This window comes from Mustela putorius, unplaced genomic scaffold (genome assembly GCF_011764305.1).
Source record: "Mustela putorius furo isolate JIRA1106 unplaced genomic scaffold, ASM1176430v1.1 tig00000759_pilon_pilon_pilon, whole genome shotgun sequence".
NCBI lineage: Eukaryota > Metazoa > Chordata > Mammalia > Carnivora > Mustelidae > Mustela > Mustela putorius.
In genome coordinates, this window is record NW_025421467.1 from 6,208,959 (window position 1) to 6,225,633 (window position 16,675).

At 38.0% G+C, this 16,675-nt stretch overlaps 1 protein-coding gene across 1 annotated transcript in view; it reads right to left on the reverse strand.

The window, feature by feature from the left end:
- Window positions 1–3,088: 3,088 nt before the first annotated feature.
- Window positions 3,089–16,675, reverse strand: part of GPR63 (G protein-coupled receptor 63) — a 51,447-nt gene continuing 37,860 nt past the window's right edge. The window contains exon 2 of the mRNA XM_004767071.3: window positions 3,089–8,696. Within this exon, the coding sequence (XP_004767128.2) occupies window positions 7,293–8,552 (1,260 nt within the window). The 5' untranslated portion in view covers window positions 8,553–8,696 and the 3' untranslated portion in view covers window positions 3,089–7,292. The remainder of the gene's footprint in view (window positions 8,697–16,675) is intronic.

Here is a 16,675-nt window from a genome sequence, read left to right on the forward strand (position 1 = left end):
TCTGGCCCACATACCAGGAAGCAGCAATTCCTGGTCACATCACATTGACCTGGTTCCTTTGTCCATGAGTTCAAGTTCAGCGTTCTTTTTTTAGTGGGAAAGCTTAGATGATAAACTAAAATAATAATAATAATAATAATAATTTTTTAAAAAAACTTCTTTAAAATGTAAACATTCTATTATTCTCCTTTCTACTAATAAACATGCACCTATGCAATTAAGGTACTGTCCAGGACCACAAACTGGCCTCTGCTTACTCAATCACTGGTTTTTCCAAACCTTGCAACTTCATTGTCCAGCCCTTCTCTCTGTAACAGTGAAATCTCACTGCCTGGAAGTGGAAGGAGCTCTGAAGTTGGAAGCCGTCAGCTTGGTTTGAATCCCAGCTCTGCCTCCTTATTGCTGTAGAAATTTGGGTAAGTCGTCTAGTTGCTTCAAACTGTTTCTTCATCTGTTTATTGGGGTAAAATGTATTTGACAACCTCTATGTATTTGACAATCTCTAATAGATGCACTATCACAGATGGTCAATAAGATAAATTACACTATTTAAAACATACCTTCATTAATACATAATAACAAAGAACAGTGATGGGTTTGGGTAGTTTCTCAGTGTAGTTTCTTTCTCAGTGTAAGAATTCAGTTGATTAAGCAGTTCTAATTCCTATACCAATCATGAGTTAATGGGCATCTTAAAACACTGCAATCTTATATCAGGCTGAGAGAGATCTGGTGACACAGTAGGAGTATCAAAGTGGGAACAAGGACGCTGGAGTTCTTGATTTTATCACCTCCACTGGCTCACCCTCAGTCTTAGCTACTATATCTAAATGCTGGTACATTAGACAAATCAGTACATCATTGAACCCAAGTGGTGCACCAAGGTGAAAACCTTTCCAAAAGGGATTCTGGGATCTAAGCAATTTAAGGGGAGTACTGGGTATCAAAGTGTCCCCAAAATTTCTGCCATAGTCAGCAAATTCCACGAAGGTTCTGTGCAATGGGAGATGGTATGTCCAAGGCTGCCAGGGACCCAGTCAACTTAACCAGTGTCTTTTCTGGTGTAGCTAAATACAGTTAAAGACTGTATTTGTTCCTGTACCAGGAACAAATCAACCTAGGTTTTATGTTAATAGTCACAACTTTGTGTGTAGGTTTTGCTGCTAAATCATTCATTACCTAAGGCATGAAGAGTTATAGTCATCCAGTATGATGCTCAGTAAGCTCTTCTCACTAAGGACTCAGTTCTCTCATGAGAGAATAATAGAAGCAAGGTGACGTAGAAAAATGAACTCTGGCATTTGGCCAAAGCTGTGAATCTAAGCTAAGCCTGAAAAAGTTACTTCATCCCCTGGCAACAGTTTCTTCAGTTGGAAAAAGGAGAAAACACTGTGAATTAAAATGGATAAAGTATATTTTGATTTAAGTGGCCAAAAATGGCACCCATCATTACTATTAGCACACTTCTATGCTAAGAGTTAGTACTGTTATAATTGTTTTCAAATTCATGGGGTGTCTGGGTGGCTCAGTGGGTTAAAGCCTCTGCCTTTGGCACAGGTCATCCCAGGGTTTTGGGATCAAGCCCTCCATCAGGCTCTCTGCTCCACGGAGAGCCTGCTTCTCCTCTCTTTCTCTGCCTGTCTCTCCGCCTACTTGTGTTCTCTGTCAAATAAATAAATAAAATCTTTTTTTAAAAAACTCAATTCTTTAAAAAGACGTCATCCTTCACAGTATCACAAACATAGAAAGGAAGTTGGTTTACATAATCTGGTCAATTGACTATTTTCCCTTTTGGGAAGTTTCAAAAGAGATACAGTGAAAATCAGAGATAAATACTGTGCCCTGTGATTATGTGGATTTGAATCTAGTACAGTCAGAATGTGCACTCCACCCTCTGCCACAAGCTTATCCCAATTGTTTTACAAACCTCAACACAGACTGAATTTTTTGGACTAGCAGTACAACATCATGGGAGGATTTTATTATATTTTAAATTTGGATTTCACCCTTGTAATGGTCTTTTGCTGCATCAGTTTGGCCAGGCTACAGTCTCCAGTTCATCCATCAAACACTAATCTAAGTGTTGCTGTGAAGGTATTTTGTAAATGTGATTAAAGTCCGTCATTAATCCACATTAACTAAGAGAGATTATCCTAGATTATCTGAGTAGGCCTGATTCAATCAGTTGAAAGACCTTCAAAGCAGAACTGAGGTTTCTCCCAGGAGAAAATTCCATCTTGGGCAACAGCTTCAGCTAGTACCTGTGAATTCCAGCTTGCCCTACCTGAACACCTGCCTTTGGGATTTCAGATTTATCTAGCCAGTCCCACAATCAGTAAGCCAATTCTTGCAATAAATCTCCTAAAAAATATCTCTACCAGTTTGGCTTCTTTGGTTAAATGTTAACTGATATAGCCATAAATTGTTTCTTTTTGCATTAAATCTAATTGACTGCACCTTGATATCTCAATTGTTCCTAAAGTTTCTCTTTATTATATATACATTAAGTAGGGTTCATGGCAGATAAGAATTTTTTTTTTCTATTTTCATGGTAGATATGAAAATGTTTTTAATTCACATGTTCCTCTACTTCGCTATATCTTTCTTTCCATTTCAGGGAAAAAAAACTATCAAACGTAGATTCAATGGCAATCTTCTTTTGTAACTTAAAAAGAAATATGTTTATTGCTTAGGTGTGAAAAAGAAGAGAAAATACAATGCTCATATCTAATTTGCAAGAACCTGAAACTCATATATAAAAACTGGCATTTCCTATAGATTTAAAAGTGAATTTTAGAAAGAACTTGGGTTTTACACATGGAAGTGCAATCTGAAATCATTTTATCAAAATAGGAGCAGACATTGTCATAGCTTTGCCAAGTGAAAAACCAATTTTAAATAATTCAGGAGTAAAATTTCCATAATTCTCCTAGAGAGAATTCCTTAAAACCGTTTCTTAATACTAGTGGTCTTTTGCCAAGTTTCATCTCATCTTTAACTTCTCTGAGAACTTCTAAAACTAGAATATAATTATATACACACAGGCTTTGAGAGCTAATTTGAAAATAAAAACCCAAAGGAAGCAGGATTTGAAACTCAACTCAAATTTTAATTTAACAGAAAGTATTACTCATGACAAATCTTTCTAAGATAAGATGAAGTAGTCCTTTAAAAAAAAACTCCACTTTTAGAAATGTTAAATATTTATTCATTTTCTTATTGGGAGCTCTTTTCCTGGTTGTAATAACAATATCCACAAATAACCATACTTTATTCCATTCTTGAATTATAACTCAAAATTCAAAATGGTTTTCTTTTTCCGTATGGGTCACATACTACTGTAAAATAAATTAATTTTAATTACAAAGGACTAGTACCATTATATAGTTAAGAAATGTATTACCATTTACCTGTAATAACAAACATGTGCTTTGATACTTTTATTATTTGAAAACTGAGTCTTCAATGAAGGCAGTTTAGCAGGACTATGGTTGTGAAAATAAATTTGAATTTAGCAGTCCTTTAAACTTAAAAACCATAGTAGAATAAAATGTCAAGCAAGTAGAAATTTTTCTGTGATATATACATAAATATTTTCATGTAAACAAAGCAAAGAGTAAGAACAAATTAAATACCTTTGTCAGCAACTGAAATTATACAATAAGTAAAAAGATTATTTTATTTTCTTCATGCTTCCATTGAACACGACTGGCATAGGAAGAGCAATGGGAAATTCAATGAATTTTACATTCCCCTCATACTCTTCTGGAGATTATATACAGTAATGACAACTGTCTAGAAGAAAATAAAACATTAGCAGAACTAGACTCTTGGAAGTCATGACTTTCAAATACTAAATGGGCTCCCTTTGCTCTAGCGTGAGACAACATGGCCTATCAGAATTTTGCCAACTGAAAGATATAGCTAATACCTGCGAGACTCAGCACTAACACATGTGGCAGCAAATTAGGCACAACGATGTATAGATTTTCCTCTCAATGTGGATGACCCATGCACTAGGAGATAATGGCTTCCAACACTAACATTTTTGTATAAAACAGACAATCTTAAAATTGGTATATTTTCAACAGGAGTGTTTCTTGAAGCACCCCAGGACCCAGGGACCCGCATGGAAATCAGAGTGCTCAAAGACATAGTGTGCATTCTTGGGCCCAACCCCAGTTCCTCTGGGGAACCCGGACCTCTGCATTGTTAACAAGCTCCCCTAGAAATACTTGGACACAAATTCCTATTAAAGTTTGAATATCACTACTCCAGGCTATTGGGGATTTCTTTTGACTCTTTCCCTTGATCGCAGATATTTCACGATCTCTCTCATGCCTCTTACTTATTCACCAGAAGGAAAAGGAAAACAGAAATATTTCTGATTATATCTGTCAGTGGCAATAATCAATAGTGGTCTTTTTCCCCCTCAAGAAAACACAGGGGTATAGGCAAAATAAGATTTTGCACCTAAATTTTGCAAAGGTACATCAGAGTATATTTTTTTAAAGCTTCCAAAATGTATACATAACAAACACATTCAAAATGGTTTGTAAACCGCCCCCTATCAAGAGTCTCTGGTGCAAACAGAACCACTGCTGAGTGGTGGTGCTGAGTTCCCACTAAGGTCCCGCACAGTCTTCTCTCACAAACAGGGAGCATCTCAGCAGGCATCCCAAGTTCTTGCTCTTGCTCTAGCCCAACAATGCACTGCCTACCGGGAAGCACAGAAGTACCCAAGAACTGCTCATAAAAAAGGACAAAGGAAACCAAAGGTCAGCGTCAACTCCTATCACTAAAGGAGTCTCAAGACCCACTGCCAATATGGGAGATGAATACAGATCATGCTGACTTTCCTCAAACAAAGTCTCATTTCAAAGAGACATTATCCGCTTGCAATCCAGTCTATATTGAAAGTGGAAAGCATGATACACCTCGCAGGTGCGCCTATGTATCTACTACTACAGTGTTTATATTCTGTAAGATCCCTAATAGACAAAAACAATTTTAACCTATGAATAATACAAATTAGAAACCAAAGAGGTAGGTGACTATCAGCAAAGGCTGATCCCAAGACAACATGCTGAGTAAGTCCTTTGAGTCCCAAAAGAGTTCTTTACCAGGAAAATGAGTTCTAATACCATCACAACTGCCTTGAGAGCAGGCTTCCTCAGGTCACGATGTCATCAATCTTCCAAAGTCCTAATTCCTGATACTGTGCTATGTATGGGCTCTTCTGACATTCAGTAGACATTCCATTTGGAGAAACAGCTAATAAGTAAACTGCAAAGAAATAATACTGGAGACCAGATATTGATGCTGAGGTCAGCCGAGCTCTTCACAAATCTCTACTCTCACATGGAGGAAAGCACATTAGAGTTGGGCAAGATTCATCTAATCCAACTCTGTGGTTGTAAAAATGAAGAAAGAAAGGCTCATTTTTCCCACTGGCTCACACAGTACTAAAATGTTGAAAAGATGCTATAAAAAATCCCGAAAGTGTTCATGTTAACTCAGCTACTTGGCCACCATGATGTGGCAAAAAGGCTATACTTTCAACCCTTATGACTTTAGTCTGCAGTCCCATCGCCATCAGCTGCTTTATAAAGTGTGTCAGTGGCCACAGAGCAAGGGGACAAAAGACTCTGGATGTACCTAGGGCGGGGGGTGGGGGAGGGTAGGTGGTCAGCAAGAGAAAAATAATTTGAAACCCCAGACCTGCCCTATTAAAACTTGCTCTATGTTCAGACCAGGACTTATCTTTGCTTCTTTGTAGAAGACACACTCTTGAGCACATTCACAAACTCCAGCTCTGTTATGGGCCAGCCCTCAGGCAACAGTGCTATTTTGTCCAGAACATTTAGACATAGCTGGGCACCTGGAAACCTTGGACCCTGCAAGGCTAAGACCTACATGCAGCTGTATTTAACTTCTCTGTAATCATCAGTCACTTATTTTGCAAACTAAAAAACAAACAAACAAACAAACAAACAAACCCAACTGTATTTCTTTATAGCCTTACTTGTCTAAGATTTTTAAGTTCCACTGTAAAAGGGTTGTGAGTGAATTTTTTTCTATTTTCCACACTTTCTGTAATGTTTTCATATTTTTTTAGTAGTAAAAAAATGATACTACTTTTAAAAGGAAGATCTTAGTGCTAATAAAAAATGCTACACAAAGTTCCCTCTTGACTATGAAATACTTAAATCTGAATGATGTGTCCACGTGGCAGAGAAGACCAGCAGTCTCAGGATGCTGACACACTTTTTTGGATTCCAGCTCTACCATTAACCTTGGGCAGGATTTTCATCTCTCTGAGACTTACTTTCTTTGTAAAAAAGAAAAAAAAAAATACCTACCTCACAAGATGCTGTAAGGATAAAGATGCACAGTACCTGGAAGATGGTAGGGGTCTAATGGTAGGTCCTTCTCCCCACTGGGACTCCATGAGAAGCACAGAGTGAAAGGAAATACCACAGCCCACACCAGCTACCCCCTCACTGCATCCTATTTAAATTCACAAAGATGCTCTGTCTTCTCAAATTGGCTCTGAAGCATCACTATTGTGCTTAGAAAAATGTCTACATTTTTATGTTCTCTCCTTTAAAACTGGACATGCAGATAAAACATTTCTTAAAAACCTATCTTCCTAGAAATGATAATGCAGTGTCCCCTAAAGCACAACATGTCATGTGTAAAAACAATTCTGAAAAGCATGACTGAACTAGTTTGTACATTATTTCTTAAAGTGCACCAAAGTAAATATTAATGACCTTTAAAATTTCACTAACCCACTTGGGTTATTTATTTATTTAATTTAATAAAGGTGAATATTTATCTACTGAGATGTGTGTGGTTTTGGCTCCCATGTGATGGCAAAAAGCAGCAATGTCTTCCAGGAAAAAAAAAAATGACAAACTCAATTAAGCATACCTTAGCAGCATACAAAACACCTACAATTCTATGTAACCACGGGCTCAATAAAGCACAATCTTTGATTCCTACTTCAAAAACAAAATCAGTCAAAGAAACAAAACACCATCTCCCCACCTTAAATCAAGGATTTCGCTTGAACCCTGGAGGTAACATCTGTGATCATTTCCCTATTGTGTATCCTTGGTAATAGAATTATAACTAATCACCATTCTTCCTTTACACTGCGCGCACACACGCACACACACACAAACCCTATAAAAACCGGTAAGGTATACTTGTAGAACCCATGGGATAGAAAGTTCAAAGTCAGATAAAGAGCAACCAACACCCCAAATGTCAGGCAGTGCCAATATTCACACCACTGTCCGGTGTTCCCCACACACATAGACAGCACTGGGACGTATCCGCCGCCTCGTGTGACCAGGAAGACGTGGCAAAAACTTGAAGGACTTGGGCATCATGTCCAGGCAGGCGTCGTGGAATTTCTTAATCCTCCAGTAGTAAATCAGTGGGTTCAATGCAGACTTGAGGTAGCAAAGCCAGAGTAGCCAGGTGCTAATCTCAAAAAAGTTGTGCTTATAGTAAAAGTGCTTACTGAACGTTGCCACAAGGCTGTAAGTGGTGAATGGGGCCCAGCAGACGATGAAGACAGCAAAGAGAATCAAGATGGTGGTGAAGGCACGCGTTTTAAAGCCCATGTCAATGCTCATCTGGAAGGGTCTCTGTAGACTCATGAGACCCAACTTGCTGGCCTGGCTGAGGCATATACCCTCCGGGTAGCTGTGGATCCTCAAGGCATTGTGCCGAAGGGTGTTGAGGATGCCCATAAATGAATACAGGATCACCAGGAAGGGAATGAAGAAAGAAACCAGAGAAATCAAAATCACGTAAGCTTGGTAACCCGGATCAGTGGTATATCCAAACACACACTGTGGGGCTCGGGAAGGGATCTGCAGGTCAGGGTTTCCTACAGCCAAAGGAAAAGCTATACAAAAGGAGGCTGCCCAAGACACTGCAATCAGAATCTTAGCCCTATATGGATTTAGCTTATCCTGCCTCTGGACTATAATAAGGAACCTATCGATGCTAATGATGAGCAGGATGGCTACTCCCTCTATCACAAACAACCAGAAAAACATAGCAGACACCCTACAGAAGAATTTCCCAAAAATCCATCTTGTAGTAAGAATAGTTACCAAGGCAAAGGGCATGTTCAGCACTGCCAGCAACATGTCTGCAAATGCCAGGCTGGCAAGGAGGATGTTAATTGCAGAGCGCATGGCAGCTTTTTGGTAAACCATCAGGCAAACGACCAAGTTCCCAAGAAAAGACACAGACAGAATAAATATCATTATAGCAGAAAGGATGATCTGGAGAGGCAAGTTTAGGCTCTTAAAAACTGCTGGTGTTGGGGGTACGGCTGTGCTATTCATGGTCAAAGAACTCATCCCCGTGGGAGCCATCGTTTCCATGCTGTATCTGAGCAGTGGGCCAAGGCCGGGATGTTGGAATGGTGGAGGGACCGTAATGTTCACATAAGTGTTTTCATAGACTACAAATGTTGTGTTGGTTGCCCCGGTATGGGACGCAGTCAACACTGCAGAGAAGACCATGGTTTCAATAGGATGGAAGGTGCTGGCAGAGATATGGGTATTCTTCAAGCATTTCAACACAGAGCAGCAGTATCATGTTTCATTGATGGGTCTGGAAACACATTCTGGAAAAGAGAGCTCCACCTTCCACAGCAGTCCTTTTGCCTGAAAACAAGCCCAAAACACAAAAAGCCAATGAGAAATGGGCTTTGGAAATAACATTTGACTTCTTACCTTTCATCATGAAGGATCAGTTTTTTAAAACCTTGAAAAGTACTTACGCCTCTGGCCTATTCAGTGCTAAAATATGGTTGTTCTGTTTTATATTTGTTAACCACGATGGAATTTTCATGACATTTATATATAAAGTGAAAATGAAGAGAATCAGAAATGTATCATTGCCTCAAAGGCAAAAGTTATAACCTTCCTGTTAATTTTTCTTTTAAATTTCCAATGGCAGCATGGTCTTTCCACAGTCACTATTAATATAGTCTTTAGTATCTGGTTCTCCTGAAAGTACTAATATCTTTCCTAAAAACTCTTAAGTACAGGTTCATATTCCATTTTTACACTAACACAAAACTATTCAGCAAAGAACACTGAACTCAGTTTCCCATTGATTGCACTGTAATCACACACTTTTGTTCTAACAGCCATATAAGAAGGTACTAGGTTATTTTCTATAAAGGTCTGAAAGAAGTTCCTGGCTTTCCATTTTTGCATGTTTCTTCTCAGAAATCCCTACACCAACCATACAGGAGGAGTTATTCAAGAGGAGAAAAAAGCTGTATGTAAAAAGTCTGGGTCATATTTTCAAGAGTTTTCTTTTCCTAAGCTCTCTTGTTTCTCACATTCTGTCTTCTGTACAATGTCCACTCATTTCCATCCTTTATTTCTGATTTACATATTTTATTGTCTCAATTTCTTCTCCCTAAAACCAACTTGATTGTGTGCTAGCAACTTGATAAAAGATATCAAACAAATAACAAAGATGGAGATTCTAAAGGAGATAACCAGAAAAACACTAAGATGTGGAGAGTGTATTATAAAACCTTTCAAAAATATTTGGTTATCTTTTTTTTTTAAGACTTTATTTTTAAGTAGTCTCCACACTCAACATTGGGCCCAAACTCACAACCCTGAGATCATGCATACTCTATCAGTTCAGCCAGCCAGGTGCCCCAAAGATATTTGGTTACCCTGCTCGTTTTATCACCTTTTTCTTATCCTTACCCTCAACTTATTATCAACCTTTGCAACCCTAGTATTTTCCATAAGGAGCTTTCTTAATCTACTATTTTAATAAACCACTTTTATGGCAAAAGCTCTCTCTTCTTTCCTGGGGAGGCAACCTCTCTCCAAAGAAAGACCTCTCTTTGGGTTGATGAGTAGATTCCTTTAATAAATCTTGAAGATTGAGGGAAAAATAAATGCATGGAAGCTTAAATCACCACTGTAATTTGCACATTTTTTGAGCTTAGAATAAAGTCATCAATTTTAGGGTAAAATGCAAATAAGTTCACTTTTTCATTTCTTGGGCTATGAAGGATGGAGGCATCGCATTTGCAAGACCCAAGATCCAGCACTCTAGCTAAATCACAGGCTATCTGCCATACTTTTATCTCTCTACAATCCCCTCTTCGTTGTCCAGGGCTGACTTTATGAATAAAAATACTAATCTGTTTGCTCAAATACTTATTTTACTATTTACTCCTATTTTTATAGCTTAAGTTCTTTGTCCCTATTAGCTTTCATCCACCTTCACATGTTCACTTTGAAATGCAAAATATAAACAAGAGGACACACTAATCTATTAATTCTCAAACTTTATTAACCACAAAAGTCCAATGATTAGGGGGCAGTGGTAGCTGGAAAGCTTTACAACATAATCACCATAAGTCTCTTTAAAATTACCTAAATATAATAATTAACTAATTAAAATGATCTAAATATACATACAAATAAGAATAAAGACTGTGCTTGCAACATAAATCAGTTTCAACACAAGTCTATCTCTAAAGAAAAATTATAAATAGGCAAATGTGTATCTTAAGCCTAACAATTCTAATTGTGCTTGACCAAGTAAAACAAACATGTCTCCATCCTGAAGTGGTACACACTTTATAATTTATTTTTTCTCACTGAGGTATAATTGACATGTAATTTTATTTCGTTTCATTTGTACAACATATTCAATATTTACATACATACTGAGAAATGATCACAGTAAGTTTAGTTCACAACCATCACCACAGAGTTATGAAAAAAAATTTTTCCTGTGATGAAAATTTTTAAGATCTACTCTCTCAGCAACTTTCATGTATGCGATACAAAATTATTAACTATAGTCATCACGCTATACATTTTATCCCCATGACTTATTTAATGTATCATTGGAAGTTTGTACCTTTTGACCCCCTCACTCATTTCACCCACTTCTACCTTCTGCCTTTGGCAACCGCTAATCTCTTGTTCTCTTCTATCTCTGAGTTCGGGTTTTTCTTATTTTTTGCTTGTTTGTCTTAGACTCCACATATAAGACAGATCATACAGTATTCATCTCTGACTTGTTTCACTTAGTATAATGCCTTCAAGGTCCATCCATGTTGTTGTAAATGGCAAGATTGCATTCTCTCTATGACTATTCCATTGTGTATATATACAATTTCTTTATCCATTCATCCATCAATGAACACTTGAGTTGTTTCCATAGCTTGGTTATTGTAAATAATGTTGCAATGAACAAGGGGGTGCATATATCTTTCTAATTTAGTCTCTTTGTTTTCTACAGATAAATACCCGAGAGTGCAATTGCTGAATATTTGGCATTCTATTTCTAATTTTTTGAATTTTCATATTTTTTCCATAGTGGCTGCACCAATTTACATTTCCACCAACAACATATGATGGTTCCTTTTTCTCCACCTCCTTACCAATACTTATTTCTTGTCTTTTTGATAGTAGCCATTTTAACAAGTATGAGGTGGAATCTCACCAGTTTTGATTTGCATTTCCCTGATGATAAGTGATGCTGAGCATCTTTCATTTACCTGTTGGCCATCTGTATATATTCTTTGGGAAAATGTCTATTCAGATCTTCTGCCCACTTTTTGTTAGGATTTTTTTTTTTTTTGCTATTGAAATTGCATGAGTTCTTTATAAATTTTGGATATTAACTCCTTATCAGATACATGATTTCTAAATATTTTATCCCATTCAGTAGGCTGTCTTTTCATTTTGTTGATGGCCACACTTTGAAACACTTTGTTGTTCAATCATGTTGAGGAACAAAACAAAACCACAATTTAAAAGATGTTTTTTAGGTTGTTACATAAACATATATAGTCATAATATTTTTCTGCCATCAAAGCCCCCCTTTACTATAAAAACTTCCAACTTAATTCATTCCATTATTCATTCACTAAATATTTAAGTACCAGGTATGTCCCATGCACTAAAGAGACGGCAATGAACAAATAGTTTGAACTTCTGGTTAAAAAGGGCAGACCAGGGGCACCTGGGTGGCTCAGTGGGTTGACCCTCTCTGCCTTTGGTTCGGGTCATGGTCTCGGGGTCCTGGGATCAAGCCACCGTTGGGCTCTCTGCTCGGCAGGGAGCCTGCTTCACCCCCTTCTCTGCCCGCCTCTCTGCCTACTTTTGATCTCTGTCAAATAAATAAAATCTTTTAAAAAATAAATTAACTAAATTAAATTAAAAGGGCAGACTGATCACAGATCCTGCATTTCAAAACCACACTGAAATGACAGGAAAGGGATTTTTTTTTAAACAAAATGTACAATCCCAAAGGACGAAAGGTATGAATGAAAAACACATCAACAGATAAGGAATTTTTTTTAAGTGTCGTAAGATAAAAAGCAGATGGAGTAGCTGACTGAACAGAGCAGAAAACTCTCTATCCTCAGTATTTTCAGGGAAATATGCTTAGAAGTAGCTGACACACCCTGTAGGGCAGCTGTGGATTGGAAGGCACCAGTTCCCACAGAAAGTGTAGGTGGCACTAAAAACTGTTACACTGCCTAAAAATCTATCTCCAGTGCCAGGAAGGAGAACAACCCTCCACACCCAGGTCTCCCCTCCACTGAGCAACCACATGAAAGCACACACGCCATTACAGCAGCCCAAGTCTGTGGCACAACCAAATCTGATGAGCATAAACTTGAGACTATGAGTGCAGAGCTGAAAACAGGAAGACTGACTGAATGTCTGCACATTCCACAGGAGAACCTAGCCTTCTTCTCTACCCTGTTCCCACAGTGCCAGCAGCCTGGTATATGCTATTCATACAAGGCTAAAATGTTTGGATATTCCAGTAACTAAAAAGCCCAAAGGAAACATTTCTAGATTCTAACATTTGATGGTACCCCAACAAAATTCTAGCATGGTGCCCAATCACCTTGTATACTGAAGCCCATCCACTCTCAAGCCCAACCCATGCACGCAGACTTTCTAATCAGCTTTTCGATGCCTATTAAATATAAATTATCAATTTTTCTAATATATAAAGAATCTACAAAGGAATTAAGCAAACACAATTTTGTAATTAAACATTAAGGAAAAGAACCTGAATTTATAGTATCAAGGAACATTGCATGCACTTACAATGCCTTCTCCCTGGAATCTACAGTATTCCTCATTCATTACACTTCTGGCTCACCACAGTGTAAATGTAAATATTCTCTGGCCTTCTTCCTTTCTTAGTGGGAAGCAAACAACCGAAGCAAAGCTTTGAATAATCACAGCAACTACGTTAAAAGATTCCTTCCTCCAGGACTTCTCATCAAATACTACTGTGATCTGGAGTTACTGTTGAATTTTATATTAGATTAAATAAAAGTTTTATAATCAAAATTTGCATTTCCAAAACATAAAACAAAATTTGCATTTCCAAAAGAAATGGGACAGTAGCAACATGAGAACTAGAAAAGGAGCATAGTTTGATAATATCTGCATAAGAGTTTAATGTTTAATCTAATCTAGACTAGCCTTTATTTGTCATTTGGTGGAAACTCTTACTACATTGTCCAAATAAGAAAAACTGAAATAATCAGAATTTTTTGGGACTGTCCAATCTGGCTCTGAATTGGCCCTCATTCCTGAAGACCCAAAATGGTAACAGGTGGCACCATTCAAAAGGCTTATGGAAATCACGTAATTAATGGAGTTTGGGCTCAGTTCCAACTCCCACTCATCCCAGAACTCATGCCATCCTTATTTTCTGAAATACGGAGTTGGAACAGACATAGCAATGGGAAGATTCCCTCATTGGTTCCTTGATGTGTAGGGCTACAATTGTAAGAAAGAAAGAAAGAAAAGAAAGAAAGAAAGAAAAAGAAAGAAAGAAAGAAAGAAAGAAAGAAAGAAAGAAAGAAAAGAAGAAAAGAAAAGAAAGGAGGTCAAGTACAAACTTCTAGTGCTGTCTCTACCTGTGAAAATAGTCAAAAACACTTCACTCTTGCAGAAATTGCAGATGTTAGGATCACTATCAAGGACCTGAAGGATGAAGGTGATCATTCCTAGCACATCCACATTCAACTTGCCTGTTGGCCTTATAGAAAACAGATGGATTTTGTAGAGAGCAGATGCTGTACCAGATGTGACTTCATTGCTGGAGTAAGTCAACACAATCCCCAGCTCTGGCACACAGCGATTGATCTGGCAAATTGTTATTTTTTTTCTCTATATGTGTTAGCAAAGAACACCTGAGCAGTTTGCTTCCAGCTGGCACCCTGCTGTCCTATCCCAGAGCTATCAATTCTTCCAGCATACTGTCATAATCTAGTCCACAGGGATCCCACTTGTCTCTCCATTCCACAGAACACTATGCTTACCATTACATGCTGAGTGAACAATAAACAGTATCTACTCTACAAATATTGGTAAGATACATATGTGCTAGAGGGTGGGGAATGATTCCTACAAACTTCAAAGGCCTGCCATCTTAGTACATTTTCTAGGAGTATTGTACTATGTCAAAATCTCTCCTCCTAGGTGATAGCTGGCTCTCCCTCTCACTAAAATAGAACCCCCTGCCTCTTAGTAGGCTTTTTCGAATTTTGAAGGCATCATATACCTTATATAGGTATGTTATTCTAATCCATTTATCAAGTAGCTTGAGAATCTGCCAGCTTTGAGTGGGATATCTGAGGTTTGAGTGGGCTGCCAGGGCAGCTGCTCTGCCACTTGGGCTATACGACCCAGATTCACTGGTGTTTAACATCTCTGGGACAGATGGGGATTCTGGATGGCATTTGGCAAGTCTGCTATAGGTGAATCACAACACAGATCTCTGGGATTTTAGAACAAAGCTATGCAATGAGAGCACTCCACATGAATTTGGTGTTGACCGACCTCCTGAAGTCATAACGTTGGGTGTGCACAGAGCATTTCAACCTTAAGCAGAAGTAGCGTATATGAAATCAGGCCTGGCAGGTCCCAAAGGCACAGCTAGGTAACATGAGCAAGTGGCTCCGATTCCCAGAGCTCCTATTCTTGCTGCATTGGTCCTCTCTTCAAACTTCATCTGTAATATTCTTAAAAAAAATAAATTCTTTTCTCCTGAGTTTTGCTAAGAAGTATAATGTCAAAGAATGTCTTAAGCTTTTTGGATACAAATTAGCTTTTTACAGGTGCTGCTTTTTCACAGCACCTCTATGAGATTATTACTATTAAAATTCCCATTTTAAGGATGAGGAAACTAAACTATGACATGACAACAAATTAGATAACTTAAAAGAAAAGGATAGATTCCTTAGAAACGTACAACTTATGAAGACCGAATTATAAAGTTAACAGAAAACCTGAACAGACCAATAATGAGCAAGGACAGTGAATCGGTAATCAAAAAACAAAAAAGCTTGGTCAGTTAAGCATCTACCTTCTGCTCAGGTCATGACCAAGCCCCACATCGAGCTTCCTGCTCAACAGAGAGCCTGTTTCTCCCTTTTCCCTCTGCCCCTCCACCCCCACTAATGCACGTGTGCACGTTCTCTATCTTAAATAAATAAATAATAAAATGCAATAACCACCTATAGCACACTTCACCCATGGAGAAGAAGGCGAGTAGCAAACCATCCAGACTGTGGGCTATATCAACAATGGGTCCAGCACAGGACTAGGCTCCCATCAGAGACCTCAGACCGTTCCCGGTCTCATCTCACTGTACCCATCCTAAGGGATGGCCTTGAGTCCACTGAGCCCAGGCTACTGGGAAGAGTCGAAGAGCACCAATTAGAAACAACTACTGCTCAAAATCAATGAAATAGAAAGCAAAAGAATAGTAGAATAGATCAAAGAAACTAGGAACTGGTTCTTTGAAAGAATTAATAAAATTGACAAACTTTTGGCCAGACTTATAAAAAAGAAAAGAGAAAGGACCAAAATAAATAAAATCATGAATGAAAGAGCAGAGATCACAACCAACACCAAAGAAATGCAGTTATAAAAATGCATTATGAGCAACTATATGCGAGCAAATTAGACAATCTAGAAGAAATGGATGCATTCCTAGAGACGCATAAACTACCAAACTACCAAAACTGAACTAGGAAGGAATAAAAAAACCTGAACAGACCCATAACCAGTAAGGAGACTGAAGCAATAATAAAAAAATCTCCCAACAAACAAGAGTCCAGGGCCAGTTGGCTTCCCATGGGAATTCTACCAAATATTTAAAGAAGAATTAATACCTATTCTTTTGAAACTGTTCCAAAAACACAGAAATGGAAGGAAAATTTCCAAACTCATTTTATGAGGCCAGCATTATTTTGATCCCAAAACCAAAGAAAGATCCTATCAAAAAGGACAATTACAGACCATTATCCCTGATGAACATGGATGCAAAAATTTTTCACCAAAATACTAGCCAATAGGATCCAACAGTACATTAAAAGGATTATTCACCATGACCAAGTGGGATTTATTCCTGGGCTGCAAGGTTGGTTCAACATCCACAAATCAATCCATGTGATACAATACATTAATTAAAGAAAGAACAAAACCTGTATGATACTCTCAATAGATGCTGAAAAAGCATTTGACAAAGTACAGCATCCTTTCTTGATCAAAACTCTTCGAAGTGTAGGAACAGAGGGTACATACCACAATATCATCAAAGCCATTTATGA